This window comes from Oncorhynchus keta, chromosome 25, assembly GCF_023373465.1.
Source record: "Oncorhynchus keta strain PuntledgeMale-10-30-2019 chromosome 25, Oket_V2, whole genome shotgun sequence".
Lineage (NCBI taxonomy): Eukaryota > Metazoa > Chordata > Actinopteri > Salmoniformes > Salmonidae > Oncorhynchus > Oncorhynchus keta.
In genome coordinates, this window is record NC_068445.1 from 48,612,897 (window position 1) to 48,639,111 (window position 26,215).

Consider the following 26,215-nt stretch of genomic DNA (forward strand, 5'->3'; position numbering starts at 1 on the left):
CGCAGCTCTCACTTGCTATGCGTCACCTTGGAACATCTGTCAGCCTGGGATATATCTTATACTGGAAATGATAACTGAGTCAGTATGGGATGTCTAAAACCAGCCCTTCTCTATGCGCACAAATCTCATTATCTCACATTACATTGCCCGGATTAAAATAAAAAACATTTAGATTTTAGGCTACGACCCAATTCCCTCTAGACGTGTCTCTCTCGTCACTGCATCCGATAGAACAGACCACGAACTATTCATGACTGTTAATGCAATATTAGTCTACAGGCGGGAAAGCATCTATAGGCAGTGCGTCATCGAATTAATGGAATAACTTGCAATAATAACAACAAAAAGTCCGGTGTTGTTATGACGATGGCAACAGCGGGGAAAACATCAATGAACCTATAGGAGGGAAGGAGCGTCGAGCTCGCCTGATGATGTCATGTGTTTTGTATCCTGCGTCGGGTTTTAGTAATGCTCCGTGCTACATCGCATGTCATTAGCCCACTGCAAGTTAGGACGGTGAGCCGATATTGACCGTGATAATCATTTGACTGGATCCTGACATTGGATCATATAGACGACTGATTTTATTGTCATTTTATCGTTATCCTCTAGCTGAGCAACATCAATGGGATATCAGTCAATGTGACATTTGAAAGCGAGTGGGAATACGAAATAAATTCAATGTGGTTATTATAGCCTACTTATAACTAGGTTATAACCAATTATAACCAAAGGGCTCGTTATAGCCTATGGACATGTCCAAGTTTAAACTCTCCAGAACTAAAAAAATAAATATCCGTAATCATTGTATTGATTGAAGCAGAACCATTATACACAGATACTTACACACAACAATTTTTTATTCCCCTTTGAACGTAGGAGGCGGAGGTAATAATTACTCCGCTGAAGCTGGATGTCACATTCACAACACAGATCTTGGTCTGTGCCCGGGCTGCCACGGCCCCAAGACGGAGACGTCACCTCACTGTGTTTCACTCATGTTTCCATTTGGCCCAGCGGTGCAGGTAACTAAACTCAATACCCGACTGTGCAGGTAACTCAATAATAAAGGAGATACTGTTGGCCTAGTCTGATCTGGCTAAAAGACTACGGCTGAACAGCAGCATGCGGGTCCGGGTTCCACACAAACAAACTCCGTCCTATCTGTACATCCTTTTAGGCTTCAACACGGTCGGCTCGCGTCTTTCTCTAGTCTGAGCAAATCATTGCAGATTCCGACTGAGCCTCAAGTGAATCAATCCATGCACAAATAACACAGCGGACTGGGGCAGTTAAAGGAGGGATGAAGAGGAGCCGTGTCTCGGCTGGTTCCTGCTATCCAGTAGGTTGCCTACACTGTCGGAACAACACGTTTAAAGTCCCAAATGAAAAACTGTGCAGCTTAATTAGCGGGCTTGGTTTTCTGGATGATGTTAATTGCCATGTAGCTAGGTCACCGCCGGCACCAGCTGGGCAGGAGGCTATCCCGTCCCTACTGCAGCTTGTCCAATATATGGAATGGAATTCAAATCCGTGTCGTTTTGTTTGGTTTTGTTCACGGCGAGGTTTAGCACGAGAGATGAAATAATGACTCAACGCACGATTCTTCAGTATATTCTAGGATCAATTCTTGCAATTGGATGAGTTGTGTTTTTTTTGTGACGATAGTTGTTTTCCCAAATGAATCATTACATTCGAATTTGCTACAAAGAGTCTGAATAAAATCATATTGCCCTCCTCTCCAATGACTCAGGACCAATTAAAATCGGAACAACCTTCCAACAACCAATTGCTTTACGGGGGGGTGCGGTCTCAGATGTGATCGAGGGCCAATAGCTAGAGGTCTGCAGGCTTTTAGGGATGCGCGCCCCCGAGGAAGACACGTGCCAAAAATATCAACAATGTCCATTTTATTTATTGATCTGACGTAGTTAAACATGACGTAATCTTTTTTGTCGTATATATGTTGACAGTAGTCTCAGCTGTTGATCCAAGTACTCTTCAGATTCATATTGAAAGTAGGCCCATGGACAGGATAGGCTTACAACATTCACTTAATGTAGCTTAATGATACACTATATATAATATGCAAAGGACTTATTCCCTAAATATTGTTAGTTAATAGACTATAATAAACAACAGTTTCTGTTACGCATGTAGCCTATGAAATGGTAGGCTGTCAAGTTATTAAGGAAACTAGAATAATGAGTTACACTACAGCGCCCCCTGCAGGACATGGCACATATTACACCCTGCTTTATTTATTGTTATAAGACTTGATTATATATTTTATAAACATAAACAAAACATAACTACCCGTGGCCAGACCCACTAGCAGAACCGCCACATTGTTTCCTTATAACACACACGTCCTCTAATGTCCTACTAGAGTCATCTGTTCTTATTAAGCATTTATTTCTACAATTACAATCTTGCACTTATGTTGTGATTGTGTAAAGAGGGACCCAATGACGGCTCCTTCCCAACTGACACATTATTAAACTGTAAACCTGTGTTCAAAACATTAAGAACACCTTCGTAATATTTAGTTCAGAATAGTCTCAATTTGTCGGGAAAATTGACTCTACAAGGTGTCGAAAGCGTTCCACAGGGATGCTGGCCCATGTTGACTCTACAAGGTGTTGAAAGCGTGCTGGTCCATGTTGACTCTAGGTGTCTATGCTGGTCCATGTTGACTCTACAAGGTGTAGAAAGCGTTCCACAGGGATGCTGGCCCATGTTGAGTCTACAAGGTGTCGAAAGCGTTCCACAGGGATGCTGGTCCATGTTGACTCTACAAGGTGTTGAAAGCGTTCCGCAGGGATGCTGGCCCATGTTGACTCTACAAGGTGTTGAAAGCGTTCCACAGGGATGCTGTCCCATGTTGTCTCTACAAGGTGTCGAAAGCGTTCCACAGGGATGCTGGTCCATGTTGACTCTACAAGGTGTCTAAAGCGTTCCACAGGGATGCTGGTCCATGTTGACTCTACAAGGTGTCTAAAGCGTTCCACAGGGATGCTGGTCCCATGTTGTCTCTACAAGGTGTCGAAAGCATTCCACAGGGATGCTGGTCCATGTTGACTCTACAAGGTGTCTAAAGCGTTCCACAGGGATGCTGGCCCATGTTGTCTCTACAAGGTGTCGAAAGCATTCCACAGGGATGCTGGTCCATGTTGACTCTACAAGGTGTCTAAAGCGTTCCACAGGGATACTGGCCCATGTTGTCTCTACAAGGTGTCCAAAGCATTCCACAGGGATGCTGGTCCATGTTGACTCTACAAGGTGTCCGTTCCACAGGGATACGTTCCACAGGGATGCTGGCCCATGTTGACTCTACAAGGTGTCCAAAGCGTTCCACAGGGATGCTGGCCCATGTTGACTCTACAAGGTGTCCAAAGCGTTCCCACAGGGATGCTGGTCCATGTTGACTCTACAAGGTGTCCAAAGCATTCCACAGGGATGCTGGCCCATGTTGACTCTACAAGGTGTCTAAAGCGTTCCACAGGGATGCTGGCCCATGTTGTCTCTACAAGGTGTTGAAAGCGTTCCACAGGGATGCTGGTCCATGTTGAGTCTACAAGGTGTCTAAAGTGTTCCACAGGGATGCTGGTCCATGTTGAGTCTACAAGGTGTCTAAAGCATTCCACAGGGATGCTGGTCCATGTTGAGTCTACAAGGTGTCCAAAGCGTTCCACAGGGATGCTGGCCCATGTTGACTCTACAAGGTGTCTAAAGCGTTCCACAGGGATGCTGGCCCCATGTTGACTCTACAAGGTGTCTAAAGCGTTCCACAGGGATGCTGGCCCCATGTTGACTCTACAAGGTGTTGAAAGCGTTCCACAGGGATGCTGGCCCCATGTTGACTCTACAAGGTGTCCAAAGCGTTCCACAGGGATGCTGGTCCATGTTGTCTCCAATGCTTCCCACAGCTGTCAAGTTGGCTGGATGTCCTTTGGGTGGTGGACCATTCTTGATACACACAGGAAACTGTTGAGTGTGAAAAACCCAGGAGAGTTGCAGTTCTTGACACAAACAGGTGCTACTGAACAAACACGTCGCTACATTGGATCCCTGTTATTGTACACATGGCTACATTGGATCCCTGTTATTGTACACATGGCTACATAGGATCCCTGTTATTGTACACATGGCTACATTGGATCCCTGTTATTGTACACATGGCTACATTGGATCCCTGTTATTGTACACATGGCTCCATTGGATCCCTGTTATTGTACACATGGCTATATTGGATCTCTGTTATTGTACACATGGCTATATTGGATCCCTGTTATTGTACACATGGCTATATTGGATCTCTGTTATTGTACACATGGCTATATTGGATCCCTGTTATTGTACACATGGCTATATTGGATCTCTGTTATTGTACACATGGCTATATTGGATCTCTGTTATTGTACACATGGCTACATTGGATCCCTGTTATTGTACACATGGCTCCATTGGATCTCTGTTATTGTACACATGGCTATATTGGATCTCTGTTATTGTACACATGGCTCCATTGGATCCCTGTTATTGTACACATGGCTATATTGGATCCCTGTTATTGTACACATGGCTATATTGGATCCCTGTTATTGTACACATGGCTATATTGGATCTCTGTTATTGTACACATGGCTATATTGGATCCCTGTTATTGTACACATGGCTATATTGGATCCCTGTTATTGTACACATGGCTATATTGGATCTCTGTTATTGTACACATGGCTATATTGGATCCCTGTTATTGTACACATGGCTATATTGGATCTCTGTTATTGTACACATGGCTACATTGGATCCCTGTTATTGTACACATGGCTACATTGGATCCCTGTTATTGTACACATGGCTACATTGGATCCCTGTTATTGTACACATGGCTACATTGGATCCCTGTTATTGTACACATGGCTACATTGGATCCCTGTTATTGTACACATGGCTCCATTGGATCTCTGTTATTGTACACATGGCTATATTGGATCTCTGTTATTGTACACATGGCTATATTGGATCCCTGTTATTGTACACATGGCTACATTGGATCCCTGTTATTGTACACATGGCTATATTGGATCTCTGTTATTGTACACATGGCTATATTGGATCCCTGTTATTGTACACATGGCTCCATGTTATTGTACACATGGCTACATTGGATCCCTGTTATTGTACACATGGCTACATTGGATCTCTGTTATTGTACACATGGCTACATTGGATCCCTGTTATTGTACACATGGCTACATTGGATCTCTGTTATTGTACACATGGCTATATTGGATCCCTGTTATTGTACACATGGCTACATTGGATCCCTGTTATTGTACACATGGCTATATTGGATCCCTGTTATTGTACACATGGCTACATTGGATCTCTGTTATTGTACACATGGCTATATTGGATCTCTGTTATTGTACACATGGCTATATTGGATCCCTGTTATTGTACACATGGCTACATTGGATCTCTGTTATTGTACACATGTACACATGGATCTCTGTTGTGTACACATGCTACATTGGATCCCTGTTATTGTACACATGGCTATATTGGATCTCTGTTATTGTACACATGGCTACATTGGATCTCTGTTATTGTACACATGGCTATATTGGATCTCTGTTATTGTACACATGGCTACATTGGATCCCTGTTATTGTACACATGGCTACATTGGATCTCTGTTATTGTACACATGGCTATATTGGATCTCTGTTATTGTACACATGGCTCCATTGGATCTCTGTTATTGTACACATGGCTCCATTGGATCTCTGTTATTGTACACATGGCTACATTGGATCCCTGTTATTGTACACATGGCTACATTGGATCCCTGTTATTGTACACATGGCTCCATTGGATCCCTGTTATTGTACACATGGCTATATTGGATCCCTGTTATTGTACACATGGCTACATTGGATCCCTGTTATTGTACACATGGCTATATTGGATCCCTGTTATTGTACACATGGCTCCATTGGATCCCTGTTATTGTACACATGGCTATATTGGATCCCTGTTATTGTACACATGGCTACATTGGATCCCTGTTATTGTACACATGGCTACATTGGATCCCTGTTATTGTACACATGGCTCCATTGGATCCCTGTTATTGTACACATGGCTATATTGGATCCCTGTTATTGTACACATGGCTCCATGTTATTGTACACATGGCTACATTGGATCCCTGTTATTGTACACATGGCTACATTGGATCCCTGTTATTGTACACATGGCTACATTGGATCCCTGTTATAATATTGTACACATGGCTACATTGGATCCCTGTTATAATATTGTACACATGTCTACATTGGATCCCTGTTATAATACTGTACACATGGCAATTTAAAGAATTTACAAATAAAATGACAGTTGAGATAATGGTAGATCAACCAGCTATGGCTGAATGAGAGGTGGAGCCACCTGGATTAAAACAAGTATATTCTCTTCCTCACACATCCAGTGGAGTCTTCACATCGCCACAGAGCACTCAGCTGTCTGCAGTCAAGGAAATCACTCTGCTGCCATGGAAACCATCTGCCCTCTGCTGCCACGGCAACCATCTGCCCTCTAACAGGCCAACGATTTGAAACTTTTCTCCTTTCGGGCCGGCCCTTCCCTCCTCTCCGCCTCCTTCCCGTTTGCTCTTCTGAGAGCTGCTATCCCCCCCTCCTCTTCTGAGAGCTGCTATCCCCCTCCTCTTCTGAGAGCTGCTATCCCCCCTCCTCTTCTGAGAGCTGCTATCCCCCCTCCTCTTCTGAGAGCTGCTATCCCCCCTCCTCTTCTGAGAGCTGCTATCCCCCCTCCTCTTCTGAGAGCTGCTATCCCCCCTCCTCTTCTGAGAGCTGCTATCCCCCCTCCTCTTCTGAGAGCTGCTATCCCCCCTCCTCTTCTGAGAGCTGCTATCCCCCTCCTCTTCTGAGAGCTGCTATCCCCCCCTCCTCGTCTGAGAGCTGCTATCCCAACTCCTCTTCTTCTGAGAGCTGCTATCCCCCCCTCCTCTTCTGAGAGCTGCTATCCCCCCTCCTCTTCTGAGAGCTGCTATCCCAACTCCTCTTCTGAGAGCTGCTATCCCCCTCCTCCTCTTCTGAGAGCTGCTATCCCAACTCCTCTTCTGAGAGCTGCTATCCCCCTCCTCTTCTTCTTCTGAGAGCTGCTATCCCCCTTCTGAGAGCTCTTCTTCTGAGAGCTGCTATCCCCCTCCTCTTCTGAGAGCTGCTATCCCCCTCCTCTTCTTCTGAGAGCTGCTATCCCCCTCCTCTTCTGAGAGCTGCTATCCCCCTCCTCTTCTTCTGAGAGCTGCTATCCCCCTCCTCTTCTTCTGAGAGCTGCTATCCCCCTCCTCTTCTGAGAGCTGCTATCCCCCTCCTCCTCTTCTTCTGAGAGCTGCTATCCCCCTCCTCTTCTGAGAGCTGCTATCCCCCTCTTCTCTATCTTCTGAGAGCTGCTATCCCCCTCCTCTTCTTCTGAGAGCTGCTATCCCCCTCCTCTTCTTCCCCCTGAGAGCTGCTATCCCCCTCCTCTTCTGAGAGCTGCTATCCCCCCTCCTCTTCTGAGAGCTGCTATCCCCCCTCCTCTGAGAGCTGCTATCCCCCTTCTCTTCTGAGAGCTGCTATCCCCCCCTTCTCTGCTCTTCTTCTGAGAGCTGCTATCCCAACTCCTCTTCTTCTGTGAGCTGCTATCCCCCTCTTTTTCTGAGAGCTGCTATCCCCCTCCTCTTCTGAGAGCTGCTATCCCAACTCCTCTTCTTCTGTGAGCTGCTATCCCCCCTCCTCTTCTGAGAGCTGCTATCCCCCTCCTCTTCTGAGAGCTGCTATCCCCCCTCCTCTTCTGAGAGCTGCTATCCCAACTCTTCTCTGCTCTTCTGTGAGCTGCTATCCCCCTCCTCTTCTGAGAGCTGCTATCCCAACTCCTCTTCTTCTGAGAGCTGCTATCCCCCCTCCTCTTCTGAGAGCTGCTATCCCCCCTCCTCTTCTGAGAGCTGCTATCCCAACTCCTCTTCTTCTGTGAGCTGCTATCCCCCTCTTCTTCTGAGAGCTGCTATCCCCCTCCTCTTCTGAGAGCGCTCTGAGAGCTGCTATCCCAACTCCTCTTCTTCTGTGAGCTGCTATCCCCCTCTTCTTCTGAGAGCTGCTATCCCCTCCTCTTCTTCTGCTGCTATCCCCCTCCTCTTCTGAGAGCTGCTATCCCCCTCCTCTTCTGAGAGCTGCTATCCCAACTCCTCTTCTTCTGAGAGCTGCTATCCCCCTCTTCTTCTGAGAGCTGCTATCCCCCTCCTCTTCTGAGAGCTGCTATCCCCCTCCTCTTCTGAGAGCTGCTATCCCCCTCCTCTTCTGAGAGCTGCTATCCCCCTCCTCCTCTTCTGAGAGCTGCTATCCCCCCTCCTCTTCTGAGAGCTGCTATCCCAACTCCTCTTCTTCTGTGAGCTGCTATCCCCCCTCCTCTTCTGAGAGCTGCTATCCCCCCCTCCTCTTTCTGAGAGCTGCTATCCCAACTCCTCTTCTTCTGAGAGCTGCTATCCCCCCTCCTCGTCTGAGAGCTGCTATCCCAACTCCTCTTCTTCTGAGAGCTGCTATCCCAACTCCTCTTCTGAGAGCTGCTATCCCCCTCCTCTTCTGAGAGCTGCTATCCCCCCTCCTCTTCTGAGAGCTGCTATCCTTCTGAGAGCATCCCCCTCCTCTTCACTCCTCTTCTTCTGAGAGCTGCTATCCCCCCTCCTCTTCTGAGAGCTGCTATCCCCCTCCTCTTCTTCTGAGAGCTGCTATCCCAACTCCTCTTCTTCTGAGAGCTGCTATCCCCCTCCTCTTCTGAGAGCTGCTATCCCCCTCCTCTTCTGAGAGCTGCTATCCCCCTCCTCTTCTGAGAGCTGCTATCCCCCTCCTCTTCTGAGAGCTGCTATCCCCCCTCCTCTTCTGAGAGCTGCTATCCCCCCCTCCTCTTCTGAGAGCTGCTATCCCCCTCCTCTTCTTCTGAGAGCTGCTATCCCCCTCCTTCTGAGAGATGCTCTTCTTCTGAGAGCTGCTATATCCCCCTCCTCTTCTCTTCTGAGAGCTGCTATCCCCCTCCTCCCCCCTTCTTCTGAGAGCTGCTATCCCCCTCCTCTTCTGAGAGCTGCTATCCCCCTCCTCTTCTGAGAGCTGCTATCCCCCTCCTCTTAGAGCTGCTATCCCCCTCCTCTTCTTCTGAGAGCTGCTATCCCCCCTCCTCTTCTGAGAGCTGCTATCCCCCCTCCTCTTCTGAGAGCTGCTATCCCCCTCCTCTTCTGAGAGCTGCTATCCCCCCTCCTCTTCTGAGAGCTGCTATCCCCCTCCTCTTCTGAGAGCTGCTATCCCCCCTCCTCTTCTGAGAGCTGCTATCCCAACTCCTCTTCTTCTGTGAGCTGCTATCCCCCCTCCTCTTCTGAGAGCTGCTATCCCCCTCCTCTTCTTCTGAGAGCTGCTATCCCCCCTCCTCTTCTGAGAGCTGCTATCCCCCTCCTCCTCTTCTGAGAGATGCTATCCCCCTCCTCTTCTGAGAGCTGCCCCCTATCCCCCCCCCCTCCTCTTCTGAGAGCTGCTATCCCCCTCCTCTTCTGAGAGCTTCTATCCCCCTCCTCTTCTGAGAGCTGCTATCCCCCCCTCCTCTTCTGAGAGATGCTATCCCCCATCTCTTCTGAGAGATGCTATCCCCCTCCTCTTCTGAGAGATGCTATCCCCCTCCTATCTTCTGATCCCCCTCCTCTTCTGAGCTGCTATCCCCCCTCCTCTTCTTAGAGCTGCTATCCCCCTCCTCTTCTGAGAGATGCTATCCCCCCTCCTCTTCTGAGAGATGCTATCCCCCTCCTCTTCTGAGAGCTGCTATCCCCCCTCCTCTTCTTAGAGCTGCTATCCCCCCTCCTCTTCTGAGAGATGCTAACCCCCCTCCTCTTCTGAGAGCTGCTATCCCCCTCCTCTTCTGAGAGCTGCTATCCCCCTCCTCTTCTGAGAGATGCTATCCCCCCTCCTCTTCTGAGAGATGCTATCCCCCCTCCTCTTCTGAGAGATGCTATCCCCCCTCCTCTTCTGAGAGATGCTATCCCCCCTCCTCTTCTGAGAGATGCTATCCCCCCTCCTCTTCTGAGAGATGCTATCCCCCCTCTTCTTCTGAGAGATGATATCCCCCCCTCCTCTTCTGAGAGCTGCTATCCCCCCTCTTCTTCTGAGAGATGCTATCCCCCCTCCTCTTCTGAGAGATGCTATCCCCCCTCCTCTTCTGAGAGATGCTATCCCCCCTCTTCTTCTGAGAGATGCTATCCCCCCTCCTCTTCTGAGAGCTGCTATCCCCCCCCTCTTCTTCTGAGAGCTGCTATCCCCCTCCTCTTCTGAGAGCTGCTATCCCCCCTCCTCTTCTGAGAGCTGCTATCCCCCCTCCTCTTCTGAGAGATGCTATCCCCCCTCCTCTTCTGAGAGATGCTATCCCCCCTCCTCTTCTTCTGAGAGCTGCTATCCCAACTCCTCTTCTGAGAGCTGCTATCCCCCCTCCTCTTCTGAGAGCTGCTATCAGACATGCAGTTAGATCAACATGCAGACAGACAGACATGCAGTTAGATCAACATGCAGACAGACAGACATGCAGTTAGATCAACATGCAGACAGACAGACATGCAGTTAGATCAACATGCAGACAGACATGCATGCAGTTAGAACAACATGCAGACAGACAGACATGCAGTTAGATCAACATGCAGACAGACATGCATGCAGTTAGATCGACATGCAGAAAGACAGACATGCAGTTAGATCAACATGCAGACAGACAGACATGCAGTTAGATCAACATGCAGACAGACATGCATGCAGTTAGATCAACATGCAGACAGACAGACATGCAGTTAGATCAACATGCAGACAGACATGCATGCAGTTCGATCGACACGCCGACAGACAGACATGCAGTTAGATCGACATGCCGACAGACAGACATGCAGACATGCAGTTAGATCGACATGCCGACAGACAGACATACAGACATGCAGTTCGATCGACACGCCGACAGACAGACATGCAGACATGCAGTTAGATCGACATGCCGACAGACAGACAGACAGACATGCAGTTAGATCGACATGCCGACAGACAGACATGCAGACATGCAGTTAGATCGACATGCCGACAGACAGACATGCAGACATGCAGTTCGATCGACACGCTTACAGACAGACAGACAGACATGCAGTTAGATCGACATGCAGACAGACAGACAGACAGACAGACATGCAGACATGCAGTTCGATCGACATGCAGACAGACAGACAGACAGACATGCAGACATGCAGTTCGATCGACATGCAGACAGACAGACATGCAGACAGACAGACAGACATGCAGACAGACAGACATGCAGACATGCAGTTCGATCGACATGCAGACAGACAGACAGACATGCAGACAGACAGACATGCAGACAGACAGACATGCAGACATGCAGTTAGATCGACATGCAGACAGACAGACATGCAGACAGACAGACATGCAGACATGCAGTTAGATCGACATGCAGACAGACAGACATGCAGTTCGATCGACATGCAGACAGACAGACATGCAGACATGCCGTAGCGTTGTGTTCATCTGTCAACCAAGAAAGCCTGCCCTACACAATCTGCTGAGAAGAGGCCAGGTCTGTTTAGTGAATACTATAGTAATGACATAGTAGTAAATGAGTAACATGCTCCATTCAACCACTGCATTAGTGAAGATCTCAGGTAGTAATGAAGGATTTAACACGGAGCCTCGTTTCACTCCGACTCAAATGGCTTGTTCTGATCATGTTGTGTAAGATCCAACAGTCTCAATCTAGCCTGCATCCCAAATGGCACCCTATTACCTATATAGGGAGCAGGGCCCCCTAGTGCAGTACAGAGGAAACAGGGCCCCCCTAGTGCACTACAGAGGGAGCAGGGCCCCCCTAGTGCACTACAGAGGGAACAGGGCCCCCCTAGTGCACTACAGAGGGAACAGGGCCCCCCCCAGTGCACTACAGAGGGAACAGGGCCCCCCTAGTGCACTACAGAGGGAACAGGGCCCCCTAGTGCACTACAGAGAGAACAGGGCCCCCTAGTGCACTACAGAGGGAACAGGGCCCCCCCCAGTGCACTACAGAGGGAACAGGGCCCCCCTAGTGCACTACAGAGGGAACAGGGCCCCCCAGTGCACTACAGAGGGAACAGGGCCCCCCCCAGTGCACTACAGAGGGAACAGGGCCCCCCAGTGCACTACAGAGGGAACAGGGCCCCCCTAGTGCACTACAGAGGGAACAGGGCCCCCCCAGTGCACTACAGAGGGAACAGGGCCCCCCCAGTGCACTACAGAGGGAACAGGGCCCCCCTAGTGCACTACAGAGGGAACAGGGCCCCCCTAGTGCACTACAGAGAGAACAGGGCCCCCCTAGAGGGAATAGAGTGCCATTTGGGACAAGGTGGGACTTTATGAAATACAGAGATGTAATTATGCTAGTTTCCAAAGGAAAAAAAGATCCCCAGAGACGTGGAATAGGACACAGGGTATTTATTTTCCAGGTTTACACGTCATGGCAGAGATGTAAAATAACAGATTGATATCGTCAACATCAGCAGAAACTCCTTCAACATGACAGATAGCCAGACCACGAAGGCTTGGTTTCAACCTCCATATACACTGAGTGTACAGAACACTTGTTCTTACCATGACAGGTGAATCCAGGTGAAAGATATGATCCCTTATTGATCTCACCTGTTACGTCAACTTCAATCAGTGTAGATGAAGGGGAGGAGACATGTAGACGAAGGGGAGGAGACATGTAGACGAAGGGGAGGAGACATGTAGACGAAGGGGAGGAGACATGTAGATGAAGGGGAGGAGACATGTAGATGAAGGGGAGGAGACATGTATATGAAGGGGAGGAGACATGTAGATGAAGGGGAGGAGACATGTAGATGAATGGGAGGAGACATGTAGATGAAGGGGATGAATAGACATGTAGATGAAGGGGAGGAGACATGTAGATGAATGGGAGGAGACATGTATGATGAAGGGGAGGAGACATGTATATGAATGGGAGGAGACATGTAGATGAAGGGGAGGAGACATGTAGATGAAAGGGAGGAGACATGTAGATGAATGGGAGGAGACATGTAGATGAATGGGAGGAGACATGTAGATGAAGGGGAGGAGACATGTAGATGAAGGGGAGGAGACATGTAGATGAATGGGAGGAGACATGCAGATGAAGGGGAGGAGACATGTAGATGAAGGGGAGGAGACATGTAGATGAATGGGAGGAGACATGGATTGTGTATGTGTGCCATTCAGAGGGTGAATGGGCAAGACAAAAGATTGAAGTGCCTTTGAACGGGGTATGGTAGTAGGTACCAGGCGCACCGGTTTGTGTCAAGAACTGCACCGCTGCTGGGTTTTTCCACACTCAACAGTTTATCAAGTGTATCAAGAATGGTCCACCACACAAAGGACATCCAGACAACTTGACACAACTGTGGGAAGCATTGGGGTCAACATGGACCAGCATCCCTGTGGAACGCTTTGGACACCTTGTAGAGGTCCATACTCCAAAGAATGAATAAGGCTGTACTGAGGGAAAACAGGGGTTCAACTCAACTATTAGGAAGGTGTTCCTAATGTTTTGTACACTCCGTGTATAATCTGGTTTAGCTACTAACAGAAACCTCAAAAACACAAAAACAACCCAAATAACAAAACTTGATCTTTGTGGGGTTTTTGTTGCTTGAAAGTGAAATGGTCAATTAAAAGGTTTTCTACTGATCAAAACAGAGGAAACAACACAATGACTGTTGTTGTTTCACCCAGTCCAGAAACGGTCCATGATGAATCTCAACCTGGGTCAGGTGGGCTTGAACTGAAAGCCTGGTTTTTTTAACCATGTCATCTTGTAGCTGTACATCAAACAACAGTGATCCTAAACATGGACACTATGTGACATGAGTTTTATGATATGGAAATATCAAGTCCACATTTGGACTCAACAGGTGTTTGGTTTGCTTGTATGACATCAAAGCGCCATTCATTTATAATCCTCAACATCTCATCTTTCAAAATACATAAAAACACCTCTTAATTTACAACTTTAACCTCAATCGGACGACAGAATGTTGTCCAATTACCTGGAGAGATGAGGGTTGTTGAGTGAGTGTGTTCATGTTCAGAACAGCTGTCAGTCAGAACACAGAGCTGTGAAGAACAGAGCCTCTGACATGTCTATCATGTGACTGGACAGTCGCCCAAATCTGCCGTTTCATCCTGTATACAGATATGAGTGTAAAGGGCTGTACTATACAAGAGTAATATTCGATAGAAACATTCATTTGACAATTTAAAAAAATTAAAAAAAAACATTTGCAAAATAAAATAAAACGATTGGAGGGTAAAATAAATGATCTCCATTTCAGTCCTCATCACAGAATCAAAGCTTCAGCAACATATCTAATATAAAATCCCATCATCCTCAGCGAGACTAAGTGCATTTATTCGCAGAATATACTGCGATCCCAACGACCCCCACTATAAACACAAAATATACTGCGATCCAATGACCCCCACTATAAACACAGAATATACTGTGATCCAATGACCCCCACTATAAACACAGAATATACTGCGATCCCAATGACCCCCACTATAAACACAGAATATACTGTGATCCAATGACCCCCACTATAAACACAGAATATACTGCGATCCCAATGACCCCCACTATAAACACAGAATATACTGTGATCCCAAGGACCCCCACTATAAACACAGAATATACTGCGATCCAATGACCCCCACTATAAACACAGAATATACTGCGATCCCAACGGCCCCCACTATAAACACAAAATATACTGTGATCCAATGACCCCACTATAAACACAGAATATACTGTGATCCAATGACCCCACTATAAACACAAAATATACTGCGATCCAATGACCCCCACTATAAACACAGAATATACTGTGATCCAATGACCCCACTATAAACACAGAATATACTGTGATCCAATGACCCCCACTATAAACACAGAATATACTGCGATCCCAATGACCCCCACTATAAACACAGAATATACTGTGATCCCAAGGACCCCCACTATAAACACAGAATATACTGCGATCCAATGACCCCCACTATAAACACAGAATATACTGCGATCCCAACGGCCCCCACTATAAACACAGAATATACTGCGACCCCAAGGACCCCCACTATAAACACAGAATATACTGTGATCCCAACAACCCCCACTAAACACAGAATATACTGCGATCCCAACGACACCACTAAACACAGAATATACTGTGATCCCAACAACCCCCACTAAACACAGAATATACTGTGATCCCAACGACCAATGACCCCCACTAAACACAGAATATACTGTGATCCCAACGACCCCAATGACCCCCACTAAACACAGAATATACTGTGATCCAATGACCCCCACTAAACACAGAATATACTGTGATCCAATGACCCCCACTAAACACAGAATATACTGTGATCCCAACGACCAATGACCCCCACTAAACACAGAATATACTGTGATCCCAACGACCAATGACCCCCACTAAACACAGAATATACTGTGATCCCAACGACCAATGACCCCCACTAAACACAGAATATACTGTGATCCCAACGACCCCCACTAAACACAGAATATACTGTGATCCCAACGACCCCCACTAAACACAGAATATACTGTGATCCCAACGACCCCCACTAAACACAGAATATACTGTGATCCCAACGACCCCCACTAAACACAGAATATACTGTGATCCCAACGACCAATGACCCCCACTAAACACAGAATATACTGTGATCCCAACGACCAATGACCCCACTAAACACAGAATATACTGTGATCCCAACGACCCCCACTAAACACAGAATATACTGTGATCCAATGACCCCCACTAAACACAGAATATACTGCGATCCCAACGACCCCCACTAAACACAGAATATACTGTGATCCCAACAACCCCCACTAAACACAGAATATACTGTGATCCCAACAACCCCAATGACCCCCACTAAACACAGAATATACTGTGATCCAATGACCCCCACTAAACACAGAATATACTGCGATCCCAACAACCCCCACTAAACACAGAATATACTGTGATCCCAACAACCCCAATGACCCCCACTAAACACAGAATATACTGTGATCCCAACAACCCCCACTAAACACAGAATATACTGCGATCCCAACGACACCACTAAACACAGAATATACTGTGATCCCAACAACCCCCACTAAACACAGAATATACTGTGATCCCAACGACCCCCACTAAACACAGAATATACTGTGATCCCAACGACCCCCACTAAACACACAATATACTGTGATCCCAACGACCCCCACTAAACACAGAATATACTGTGATCCCAACGACCCCACTAAACACAGAATATACTGTGATCCCAACAACCCCCACTAAACACAGAATATACTGTGATCCCAACGACCCCCACTAAACACAGAATATACTGTGATCCCAACGACCCCCACTAAACACACAATATACTGTGATCCCAACGACCCACTAAACACAGAATATACTGTGATCCCAACAACCCCACTAAACACAGAATATACTGTGATCCCAACGACCCCACTAAACACAGAATATACTGTGATCACAACGACCCCCACTAAACACACAATATACTGTGATCCCAACGACCCCCACTAAACACAGAATATACTGTGATCCCAACGACCCCCACTAAACACAGAATATACTGTGATCCCAACGACCCCCACTAAACACAGAATATACTGTGATCCCAATGACCCCAATGACCCCCACTAAACACAGAATATACTGTGATCCCAACGACCCCCACTAAACACAGAATATACTGTGATCCCAACGACCCCCACTAAACACAGAATATACTGTGATCCCAACGACCCCCACTAAACACAGAATATACTGTGATCCCAACGACACCACTAAACAGAATATACTGTGATCCCAACATTGACCCCCATATAAACACAGAATATAATGTGATCCCCTACGGCATTGTAATGACCCCCACTAAACACAGAATATACTGTGATCCCAACGACCCCAATGACCCCCACTAAATAAAGCTGCACATCAAATGTTGGAGTTCATATAAACCTATGGCCCATGGCATTGTAATGTTATATAAACCTATGGCATTGTAATGTTATATAAACCTATGGCCCGTGGCATTGTAATGTTATATAAACCTATGGCCCATGGCATTGTAATGTTATATAAACCTATGGCATTGTAATGTTATATAAACCTATGGCCCATGGCATTGTAATGTTATATAAACCTATGGCCCATGGCATTGTAATGTTATATAAACCTATGGCATTGTAATGTTATATAAACCTATGGCCCATGGCATTGTAATGTTATATAAACCTATGGCCCGTTGCATTGTAATGTTATATAAACCTATGGCCCATGGCATTGTAATGTTATATAAACCTATGGCCCATGGCATTGTAATGTTATATAAACATATGGCCCATGGCATTGTAATGTTATATAAACCTATGGCCTATGTCATTGTAATGTTATATAAACCTATGTCCCATGGCATTGTAATGTTATATAAACCTATGGTCCATGGCATTGTAATGTTATATAAACCTATGGCATTGTAATGTTATATAAACCTATGGCCCATGGCATTGTAATGTTATATAAACCTATGGCCCATGGCATTGTAATGTTATATAAACCTATGGCCCATGGCATTGTAATGTTATATAAACCTATGGCATTGTAATGTTATATAAACCTATGGCCCATGGCATTGTAATGTTATATAAACCTATGGCATTGTATTGTTATATAAACCTATGGCCCATGGCATTGTAATGTTATATAAACCTATGGCATTGTAATGTTATTTCAACCTATGGCCCATGGCATTGTAATGTTATATAAACCTATGGCATTGTAATGTTATATAAACCTATGGCATTGTAATGTTATGGCATTGTAATGTTATATAAACCTATGGCATTGTAATGTTATATAAATAAACCTATGGCCCGTGGCATTGTAATGTTATATAAACCTATGGCCCATGGCATTGTAATGTTATATAAACCTATGGCCCATGGCATTGTAATGTTATATAAACCTATGGCCCATGGCATTGTAATGTTATATAAACATATGGCCCATGGCATTGTAATGTTATATAAACCTATGTCCCATGGCATTGTAATGTTATATAAACCTATGGCCCATGGCATTGTAATGTTATATAAACCTATGGCATTGTAATGTTATATAAACCTATGGCCCATGGCATTGTAATGTTATATAAACCTATGGCCCATGGCATTGTAATGTTATATAAACCTATGGCCCATGGCATTGTAATGTTATATAAACCTATGGCATTGTAATGTTATATAAACCTATGGCCCATGGCATTGTAATGTTATATAAACCTATGGCATTGTATTGTTATATAAACCTATGGCCCATGGCATTGTAATGTTATATAAACCTATGGCATTGTAATGTTATTTCAACCTATGGCCCATGGCATTGTAATGTTATATAAACCTATGGCATTGTAATGTTATATAAACCTATGGCCCATGGCATTGTAATGTTATATAAACCTATGGCATTGTATTGTTATATAAACCTATGGCCCGTGGCATTGTAATGTTATATAAACCTATGGCCCATGGCATTGTAATGTTATATAAACCTATGGCATTGTAATGTTATATAAACCTATGGCATTGTAATGTTATATAAACCTATGGCCAAAGGCACTGTAACGTTGTACAGATGGCACTGTAACGTTGCACAGATGGCATTGTAACGGTGTACAGATGGCACTGTAACGGTGTACAGATGGCACTGTAACGGTGTACAGATGGCATTGTAACGGTGTACAGATGGCATTGTAACGGTGTACAGATGGCATTGTAACGTTGTACAGATGGCATTGTAACGGTGTACAGATGGCATTGTAACGGTGTACAGATGGCATTGTAACGTTGTACAGATGGCATTGTAACGTTGTACAGATGGCATTGTAACGTTGTACAGATGGCATTGTAACGGTGTACAGATGGCATTGTAACGGTGTACAGATGGCACTGTAACGGTGTACAGATGGCATTGTAACGGTGTACAGATGGCATTGTAACGGTGTACAGATGGCACTGTAACGGTGTACAGATGGCATTGTAACGGTGTACAGATGGCACTGTAATGTTGTACAGATGGCACTGTAACGGTGTACAGATGGCACTGTAACGGTGTACAGATGGCATTGTAATGGTGTACAGATGGCACTGTAACGTTGTACAGATGGCATTGTAACGGTGTACAGATGGCATTGTAACGGTGTACAGATGGCATTGTAACGGTGTACAGATGGCACTGTAACGTTGCACAGATGGCATTGTAACGGTGTACAGATGGCATGTAACGGTGTACAGATGGCATTGTAACGGTGTACAGATGGCATTGTAACGGTGTACAGATGGCATTGTAACGGTGTACAGATGGCATTGTAACGGTGTACAGATGGCATTGTAACGGTGTACAGATGGCATTGTAACGGTGTACAGATGGCATTGTAACGGTGTACAGATGTTCAGACGTTGTACAGAAACTAAGAGGAAACGTAAAGGGAACTACATGCATTATCTGTTTGTCGTGGCAACCTGGGTGACTTGGCATCTCAACCTGGGTGACTTGGCATCTCAACTTGGGTGACTTGGCATCTCAACCTGGGTGACTTGGCATCTCAGCCTGGGTGACTTGGCATCTCAACCTGGGTGACTTGGCATCTCAACTTGGGTGACTTGGCATCTCAACCTGGGTGACTTGGCATCTCAACCTGGGTGACTTGGCATCTCAACCTGGGTGACTTGGCATCTCAACCTGGGTGACTTGGCATCTCAACTTGGGTGACTTGGCATCTCAACCTGGGTGACTTGGCATCTCAGCCTGGGTGACTTGGCATCTCAACCTGGGTGACTTGGCATCTCAACTTGGGTGACTTGGCATCTCAACCTGGGTGACTTGGCATCTCAACCTGGGTGACTTGGCATCTCAACCTGGGTGACTTGGCATCTCAACCTGGGTGACTTGGCATCTCAACCTGGGTGACTTGGCATCTCAACCTGGGTGACTTGGCATCTCAACCTGGGTGACTTGGCATCTCAACCTGGGTGACTTGGCAACTCAACCTGGGTGACTTGGCATCTCAACCTGGGTGACTTGGCATCTCAACCTGGGTGACTTGGCATCTCAACCTGGGTGACTTGGCATTAGACTGGGTGACTTGGCATCTCAACCTGGGTGACTTGGCATCTCAACCTGGGTGACTTGGCATTAGACTGGGTGACTTGGCATCTCAACCTGGGTGACTTGGCATCTCAACCTGGGTGACTTGGCATTAGACTGGGTGACTTGGCATTAGACTGGGTGACTTGGCATCTCAACCTGGGTGACTTGGCATCTCAGACTGGGTGACTTGGCATCTCAGACTGGGTGACTTGGCATTAGACTGGGTGACTTGGCATTAGACTGGGTGACTTGGCATTAGACTGGGTGACTTGGCATCTCAACCTGGGTGACTTGGCATCTCAACCTGGGTGACTTGGCATTAGACTGGGTGACTTGGCATTAGACTGGGTGACCTGGCATTAGACTGGGTGACTTGGCATCTCAACCTGGGTGACTTGGCATTAGACTGGGTGACTTGGCATCTAAGACTGGGTGACTTGGCATCTTAGACTGGGTGACTTGGCATCTCAACCTGGGTGACTTGGCATCTCAACCTGGGTGACTTGACATTAGACTGGGTGACTTGGCATTAGACTGGGTGACTTGGCATCTAAGACTGGGTGACTTGGCATCTTAGACTGGGTGACTTGGCATCTCAACCTGGGTGACTTGGTATTAGACTGGGTGACTTGTCATTAGACTGGGTGACTTGGCATTAGACTGGGTGACTTGGCATTAGACTGGGTGACTTGGCATTAGACTGGGTGACTTGGCATTAGACTGGGTGACTGTAATGGTATCAGAGAGAAGCTAGCGTATAGATCTAGCGTGATGCGGACATCTCGTGTTACTGGTAATGCCTCGTGTTAATGGCTTTTTATTCCATGACAGACTGACCAGGTGAAAGATATGATCGCTTATTGATCTCACTTGTTAAGTCAACTTCAATCAGTGTAGATGAAGGGGAGGAGACAGGTTGAAGAAGGATTTTTAAGCCTTGAGACAATTGAGACATGGATTGTGTATGTGTGCCATTCAGAGGGTGAATGGGCAAGACAAAAGATTGAAGTGCCTTTGAACAGGGTATGGTTGTAGGTACCAGGCGCACCGGTTTGTGTAAGAACTGCAACGCTGCTGGGTTTTTCCACACTCAACAGTTTATCAAGTGTATCAAGAATGGTCCACCACCCAAAGGACATCCAGACAACTTGACACAACTGTGGGAAGCGTTGGGGTCAACATGGACCAGCATCCCTGTGGACTGCTTTGGACACCTTGTAGAGTCCATGTCCCGACGAAATGAGGCTGTTCTGAAGGCTAAAGGGGTACAACTCAATATTATTAACTTGCTCTTAATGTTTTGTTAGAAGAGAGCGAGACCGGGCCGTTGGGAGGAGCAGAGAGCGAGACCGGGCCGTTGGGAGGAGCAGAGAGCGAGACCGGGCCGTCTGGAGGAGCAGAGAGCGAGACCGGGCCGTTGGGAGGAGCAGAGAGCGAGACCGGGCCGTTGGGAGGAGCAGAGAGCGAGACCGGGCCGTTGGGAGGAGAGAGAAAGAGACCGGGCCGTTGGGAGGAGAGAGAGAGAGACCGGGCCGTTGGGAGGAGAGAGAGAGTGTTAGGTAGCCTAGTGGTTAAGAGAGTTGGGCCAGTAATTGAAAGGTCGCTGTTTGAATCCCAGAGCCGGCTAGGTGGAAAAATCTGCCATTCTGCCCTTGAGCAAGGCAGTTAACCCCCAACAACAACTGTACCCCGGGCGCCGATGACGTGGAAATCGATTAAGGCAGCCACCTGCACCTCCCTGATTGAGGCGTTAAATGTGGAACACACATTTCGGTTGAATGCATTCAGTTATCCCATCCTTATCTGTCTGTCCAGATACTGTAGTATTACCTCAACCTGTCCAGATACTGTAGTATTACCTCAACCTGTCCAGATACTGTAGTATTACCTCAACCTGTCCAGATACTGTAGTATTACCTCAACCTGTCCAGATACTGTAGTATTACCTCAACCTGTCCAGATACTGTAGTATTACCTCAACCTGTCCAGATACTGTAGTATTACCTCAACCTGTCCAGATACTGTAGTATTCCCTCAACCTGTCCAGATACTGTAGTATTACCTCAACCTGTCCAGATACTGTAGTATTACCTCAACCTGTCCAGATACTGTAGTATTCCCTCAACCTGTCCAGATACTGTAGTATTACCTCAACCTGTCCAGATACTGTAGTATTACCTCAACCTGTCCAGATACTGTAGTATTACCTCAACCTGTCCAGATACTGTAGTATTACCTCAACCTGTCCAGATACTGTAGTATTACCTCAACCTGTCCAGATACTGTAGTATTACCTCAACCTGTCCAGATACTGTAGTATTACCTCAACCTGTCCAGATACTGTAGTATTACCTCAACCTGTCCAGATACTGTAGTATTCCCTCAACCTGTCCAGATACTGTAGTATTACCTCAACCTGTCCAGATACTGTAGTATTACCTCAACCTGTCCAGATACTGTAGTATTACCTCAACCTGTCCAGATACTGTAGTATTACCTCGACCTGTCCAGATACTGTAGTATTACCTCAACCTGTCCAGATACTGTAGTATTATGCGGGGTCTTTCTTGGTAGGGTGCTGTCACAACAATCCTGTTCATAACTTCAGATAGAAAGATCTAGAAAGACACAGCGTCTGATTGGACAGCGCGGGCCAGGAGGAACAATGAGGACTTAACCATAAACCAAAGACACAGCGTCTGATTGGACAGCTGCGCGGGCCAGGAGGAACAATGAGGACTTAACCATAAACCAAAGACACAGCGTCTGATTGGTCAGCTGCGGGGGCCAGGAGGAACAATGAGGACTTAACCAGATAAAAAAGACACAGCGTCTGATTGGACAGCTGCACGGGCCAGGAGGAACAATGAGGACTTAACCATAAACCAAAGACACAGCGTCTGATTGGACAGCTGCACGGGCCAGGAGGAACAATGAGGACTTAACCATAAACCAAAGACACAGCGTCTGATTGGACAGCTGCGCGGGCCAGGAGGAACAATGAGGACTTAACCATAAACCAAAGACACAGCGTCTGATTGGACAGCTGCGGGGCCAGGAGGAACAATGAGGACTTAACCATAAACCAAAGACACAGCGTCTGATTGGACAGCTGCGGGGGCCAGGAGGAACAATGAGGACTTAACCATAAACCAAAGACACAGCGTCTGATTGGACAGCTGCACGGGCCAGGAGGAACAATGAGGACTTAACCATAAACCAAAGACACAGCGTCTGATTGGACAGCTGCGGGGGCCAGGAGGAACAATGAGGACTTAACCATAAACCAAAGACACAGCGTCTGATTGGACAGCTGCACGGGCCAGGAGGAACAATGAGGACTTAACCATAAACCAAAGACACAGCGTCTGATTGGACAGCTGCGAGGGCCAGGAGGAACAATGAGGACTTAACCATAAACCAAAGACACAGCGTCTGATTGGACAGCTGTGCGGGCCAGGAGGAACAATGAGGACTTAACCATAAACCAAAGACACAGCGTCTGATTGGACAGGTGTCTCCAGAGCCAAATCTGTGTCCCAAATGGCACCCTATTCCCCATATAGTACACTACTATAGACCAGGGCCCTATGGCACCCTATTCCCTATATAGTGCACTACTTTAGACCAGAGTCCTATGGCACCCTATTCCCTATATAGTGTACTACTTTAGACCAGAGTCCTATGGCACCCTATTCCCTATATAGTGCACTACTTTCTAAAAGTAGAACACTATATTAGGGAATAGGGCACCATTTGGGACACAGAACCTCTGTTGATCTTGGCTTAAAACACACAAGACAAGCATCTCCACAACGATAAGCCAACAAGTGGCGCCCCCTTAGCCCATATGCAGAGGGGAGGGAGAGACAGAGAGAGAGCAGAGAGAGAGAGGTTGATTCCTGACACTGTTCCTGAGCATGGTGGTTTGACTGACTAGGGGAGGTAGGAAGTATACAGGAAATGCTGAAGACAGGAGGAACCACAGCACATGACGGAAAGGTGGAGAGAAGAGGTGGAGGAAAGGAGTCCAGAGTCTGATCTGTGGAGAGAGGAGAAAGAGAGAGAGGAGAGAGAGATGAGAAAGAGAGAAGAGAGAGAAGAGAGAGAAGAGAGAAGAGAGAGAGAGAGAGAGAGAGAGAGAGAGAGAGAGAGAGAGAAAGAGAGAAAGAGAGAAAGAGAGAAAGAGAGAAAGAGAGAAAGAGAGAAAGAGAGAGAGAGAGAGAGAGAGAGAGAGAGAAATAGAAAAAGAGAGAGAGAGGAGAAAGAGAGAGAGGAACAAGAGAGAGAGAGTAGAGAGAGAGGAGAAAGAGAGAGAGGAGAGAGGAGAGAGAGGAGAAAGAGAGGAGAGAGGAGAAAGAGAGATGAGAGAGCGAGAGAGAGGAGAGAGATGAGAAAGAGAGAGAGAGAGGAGAGAGAGATGAGAAAGAGAGAGAGAGAGGAGAGAGACAGAGAGAGAGAGAAGAAATAACTGTTAAACAGAGAGAGATCTGAAGGGAGGCTCTATCCTAAGATCAAATCAAAATTAAATGTTATTTGTTACATGCGCTGAATACAACATTCTTATGAAATGCTTACTTACAAGTCCTTAACTTTATTTTCTTTAAACTGCATTGTTGGTTAAGAAAATATTTTAAAAATGTAAACAAAATAACTGAGGCTATATACAGGGGGCACCGGTACAGAATCAGTGTGCGGGGGTACAGGTCAAAGGTCATTTGTATATGTAGGTAGGGGTGAAGTGACTATACATAGATAATAAACAGTAGTACAGGTTAAAGGTCATTTGTATATGTATGTAGGGGTGAAGTGACTATACATAGATAATAAACAGTAGTACAGGTTAAAGGTCAATTGTATATGTAGGTAGGGGTGAAGTGACTCCTATGGCCAGTCGATTAATTTTTCAGCAGTCTTCTGCCTTGGGGGTAAAAACTGTTGAGAAGCCTTTTTGTCCTAGACTTGGTGCTCCAGTGCCGTGTGGTAACAGAGAGAACAGTCTATGACTGGGGTGGCTGGAGTCTTGACCATTTTTAGGGCCTTCCTCTGACACCGCCTGGTATAGAGGTCCTGGATGGCAGGCAGCTTGGCCCTGGTGATGTACTGGGCCGTTCGCACTACCCTCTGTAGCGCCTTGTGGTCGGAGGCCGAGCAGTTGCCGTACCAGGCGGTGATGCAACCGGTCAGGATGTTCTCGATGGTGCAGCTGAAGAACTTTTTGAGGATCTGGGGACCCATGGCAAATATGTTCAGTCTCCTGAGGGCTGATACTCTGGTGCAAAGACACTCTACTCCATCACTACAAAACCCCAAAAAGGCACTCTACTCCATCACTACAAAACCCCTCAACGGCAGTACACCTCCATCACTACAAAACCCCTCAAAGGCACTCTACTCCATCACTACAAAACCCCTCAAAGACCAATCAAATCAAATCAAATTTTATTTGTCACATACACATGGTTAGCAGATGTTAATGCGAGTGTAGCGAAATGCTTGTGCTTCTAGTTCCGACAATGCAGTGATAACCAACAAGTAATCTAACTAACAATTCCTAAACTACTGTCTTATACACAGTGTAAGGGGATAAAGAATATGTACATAAGGATATATGAATGAGTGATGGTACAGAGCAGCATACAGTAGATGGTATGGAGTACAGTATATACATATGAGATGAGTATGTAGACAAAGTAAACAAAGTGGCATAGTTAAAGTGGCTAGTGATACATGTATTACATAAGGATGCAGTCGATGATGTAGAGTACAGTATATACGTATGCATATGAGATGAATAATGTAGGGTAAGTAACATTATATAAGGTA

The 26,215-nt window shown here is 46.3% G+C and overlaps 3 protein-coding genes across 42 annotated transcripts in view; 1 reads left to right on the forward strand and 2 right to left on the reverse strand.

The window, feature by feature from the left end:
- The window catches only part of ypel1 (yippee-like 1), a 42,794-nt gene extending 41,092 nt beyond the window's left edge, over positions 1-1,702 (reverse strand). For both annotated transcript variants that reach the window (XM_052479876.1, XM_052479875.1), the window contains exon 1: positions 847-1,702. The gene's annotated coding sequence lies outside the window, so the exon portion shown is untranslated. The remainder of the gene's footprint in view (positions 1-846) is intronic.
- A 1,166-nt stretch (positions 1,703-2,868) lies between these two features.
- LOC127911919 (uncharacterized) lies at positions 2,869-6,626 on the forward strand. Its single transcript, XM_052479970.1, has 3 exons — positions 2,869-2,993; positions 3,678-5,465; positions 6,500-6,626. Exons 2-3 carry the CDS (start codon positions 4,210-4,212, stop codon positions 6,624-6,626), a joined length of 1,383 nt encoding a protein of 460 aa, XP_052335930.1. The 5' UTR covers positions 2,869-2,993; positions 3,678-4,209.
- Positions 6,627-17,108: 10,482 nt separating this feature from the next.
- The window catches only part of LOC118380828 (mitogen-activated protein kinase 1-like), a 76,914-nt gene continuing 67,807 nt past the window's right edge, over positions 17,109-26,215 (reverse strand). For 17 of the 39 annotated variants that reach the window (XM_052479846.1, XM_052479845.1, XM_052479849.1 and 14 more), the window contains 4 exons: positions 20,398-24,431; positions 20,114-20,267; positions 18,306-19,981; positions 17,109-18,035 (listed from right to left, as the gene is read on the reverse strand). Coding sequence is in view for 22 of the 39 variants with exons in the window: in XM_052479870.1 (XP_052335830.1) it covers positions 18,818-19,777 (960 nt within the window). In the remaining 17 variants the exon portion in view is untranslated. The other 22 variants (XM_052479870.1, XM_052479873.1, XM_052479862.1 and 19 more) reach the window with 22 other exon arrangements.

Bases quoted from the DNA above. Each gene is read 5' to 3' on its own strand.
- LOC127911919 (XM_052479970.1), top strand. From the start codon at position 4,210: ATGGCTCCATTGGATCCCTGTTATTGTACACATGGCTATATTGGATCT. The intron at 5,466-6,499 runs GTACACATGGCT...TCACACATCCAG, and splicing joins TATATTGGATCCCTGTTATT to TGGAGTCTTCACATCGCCAC.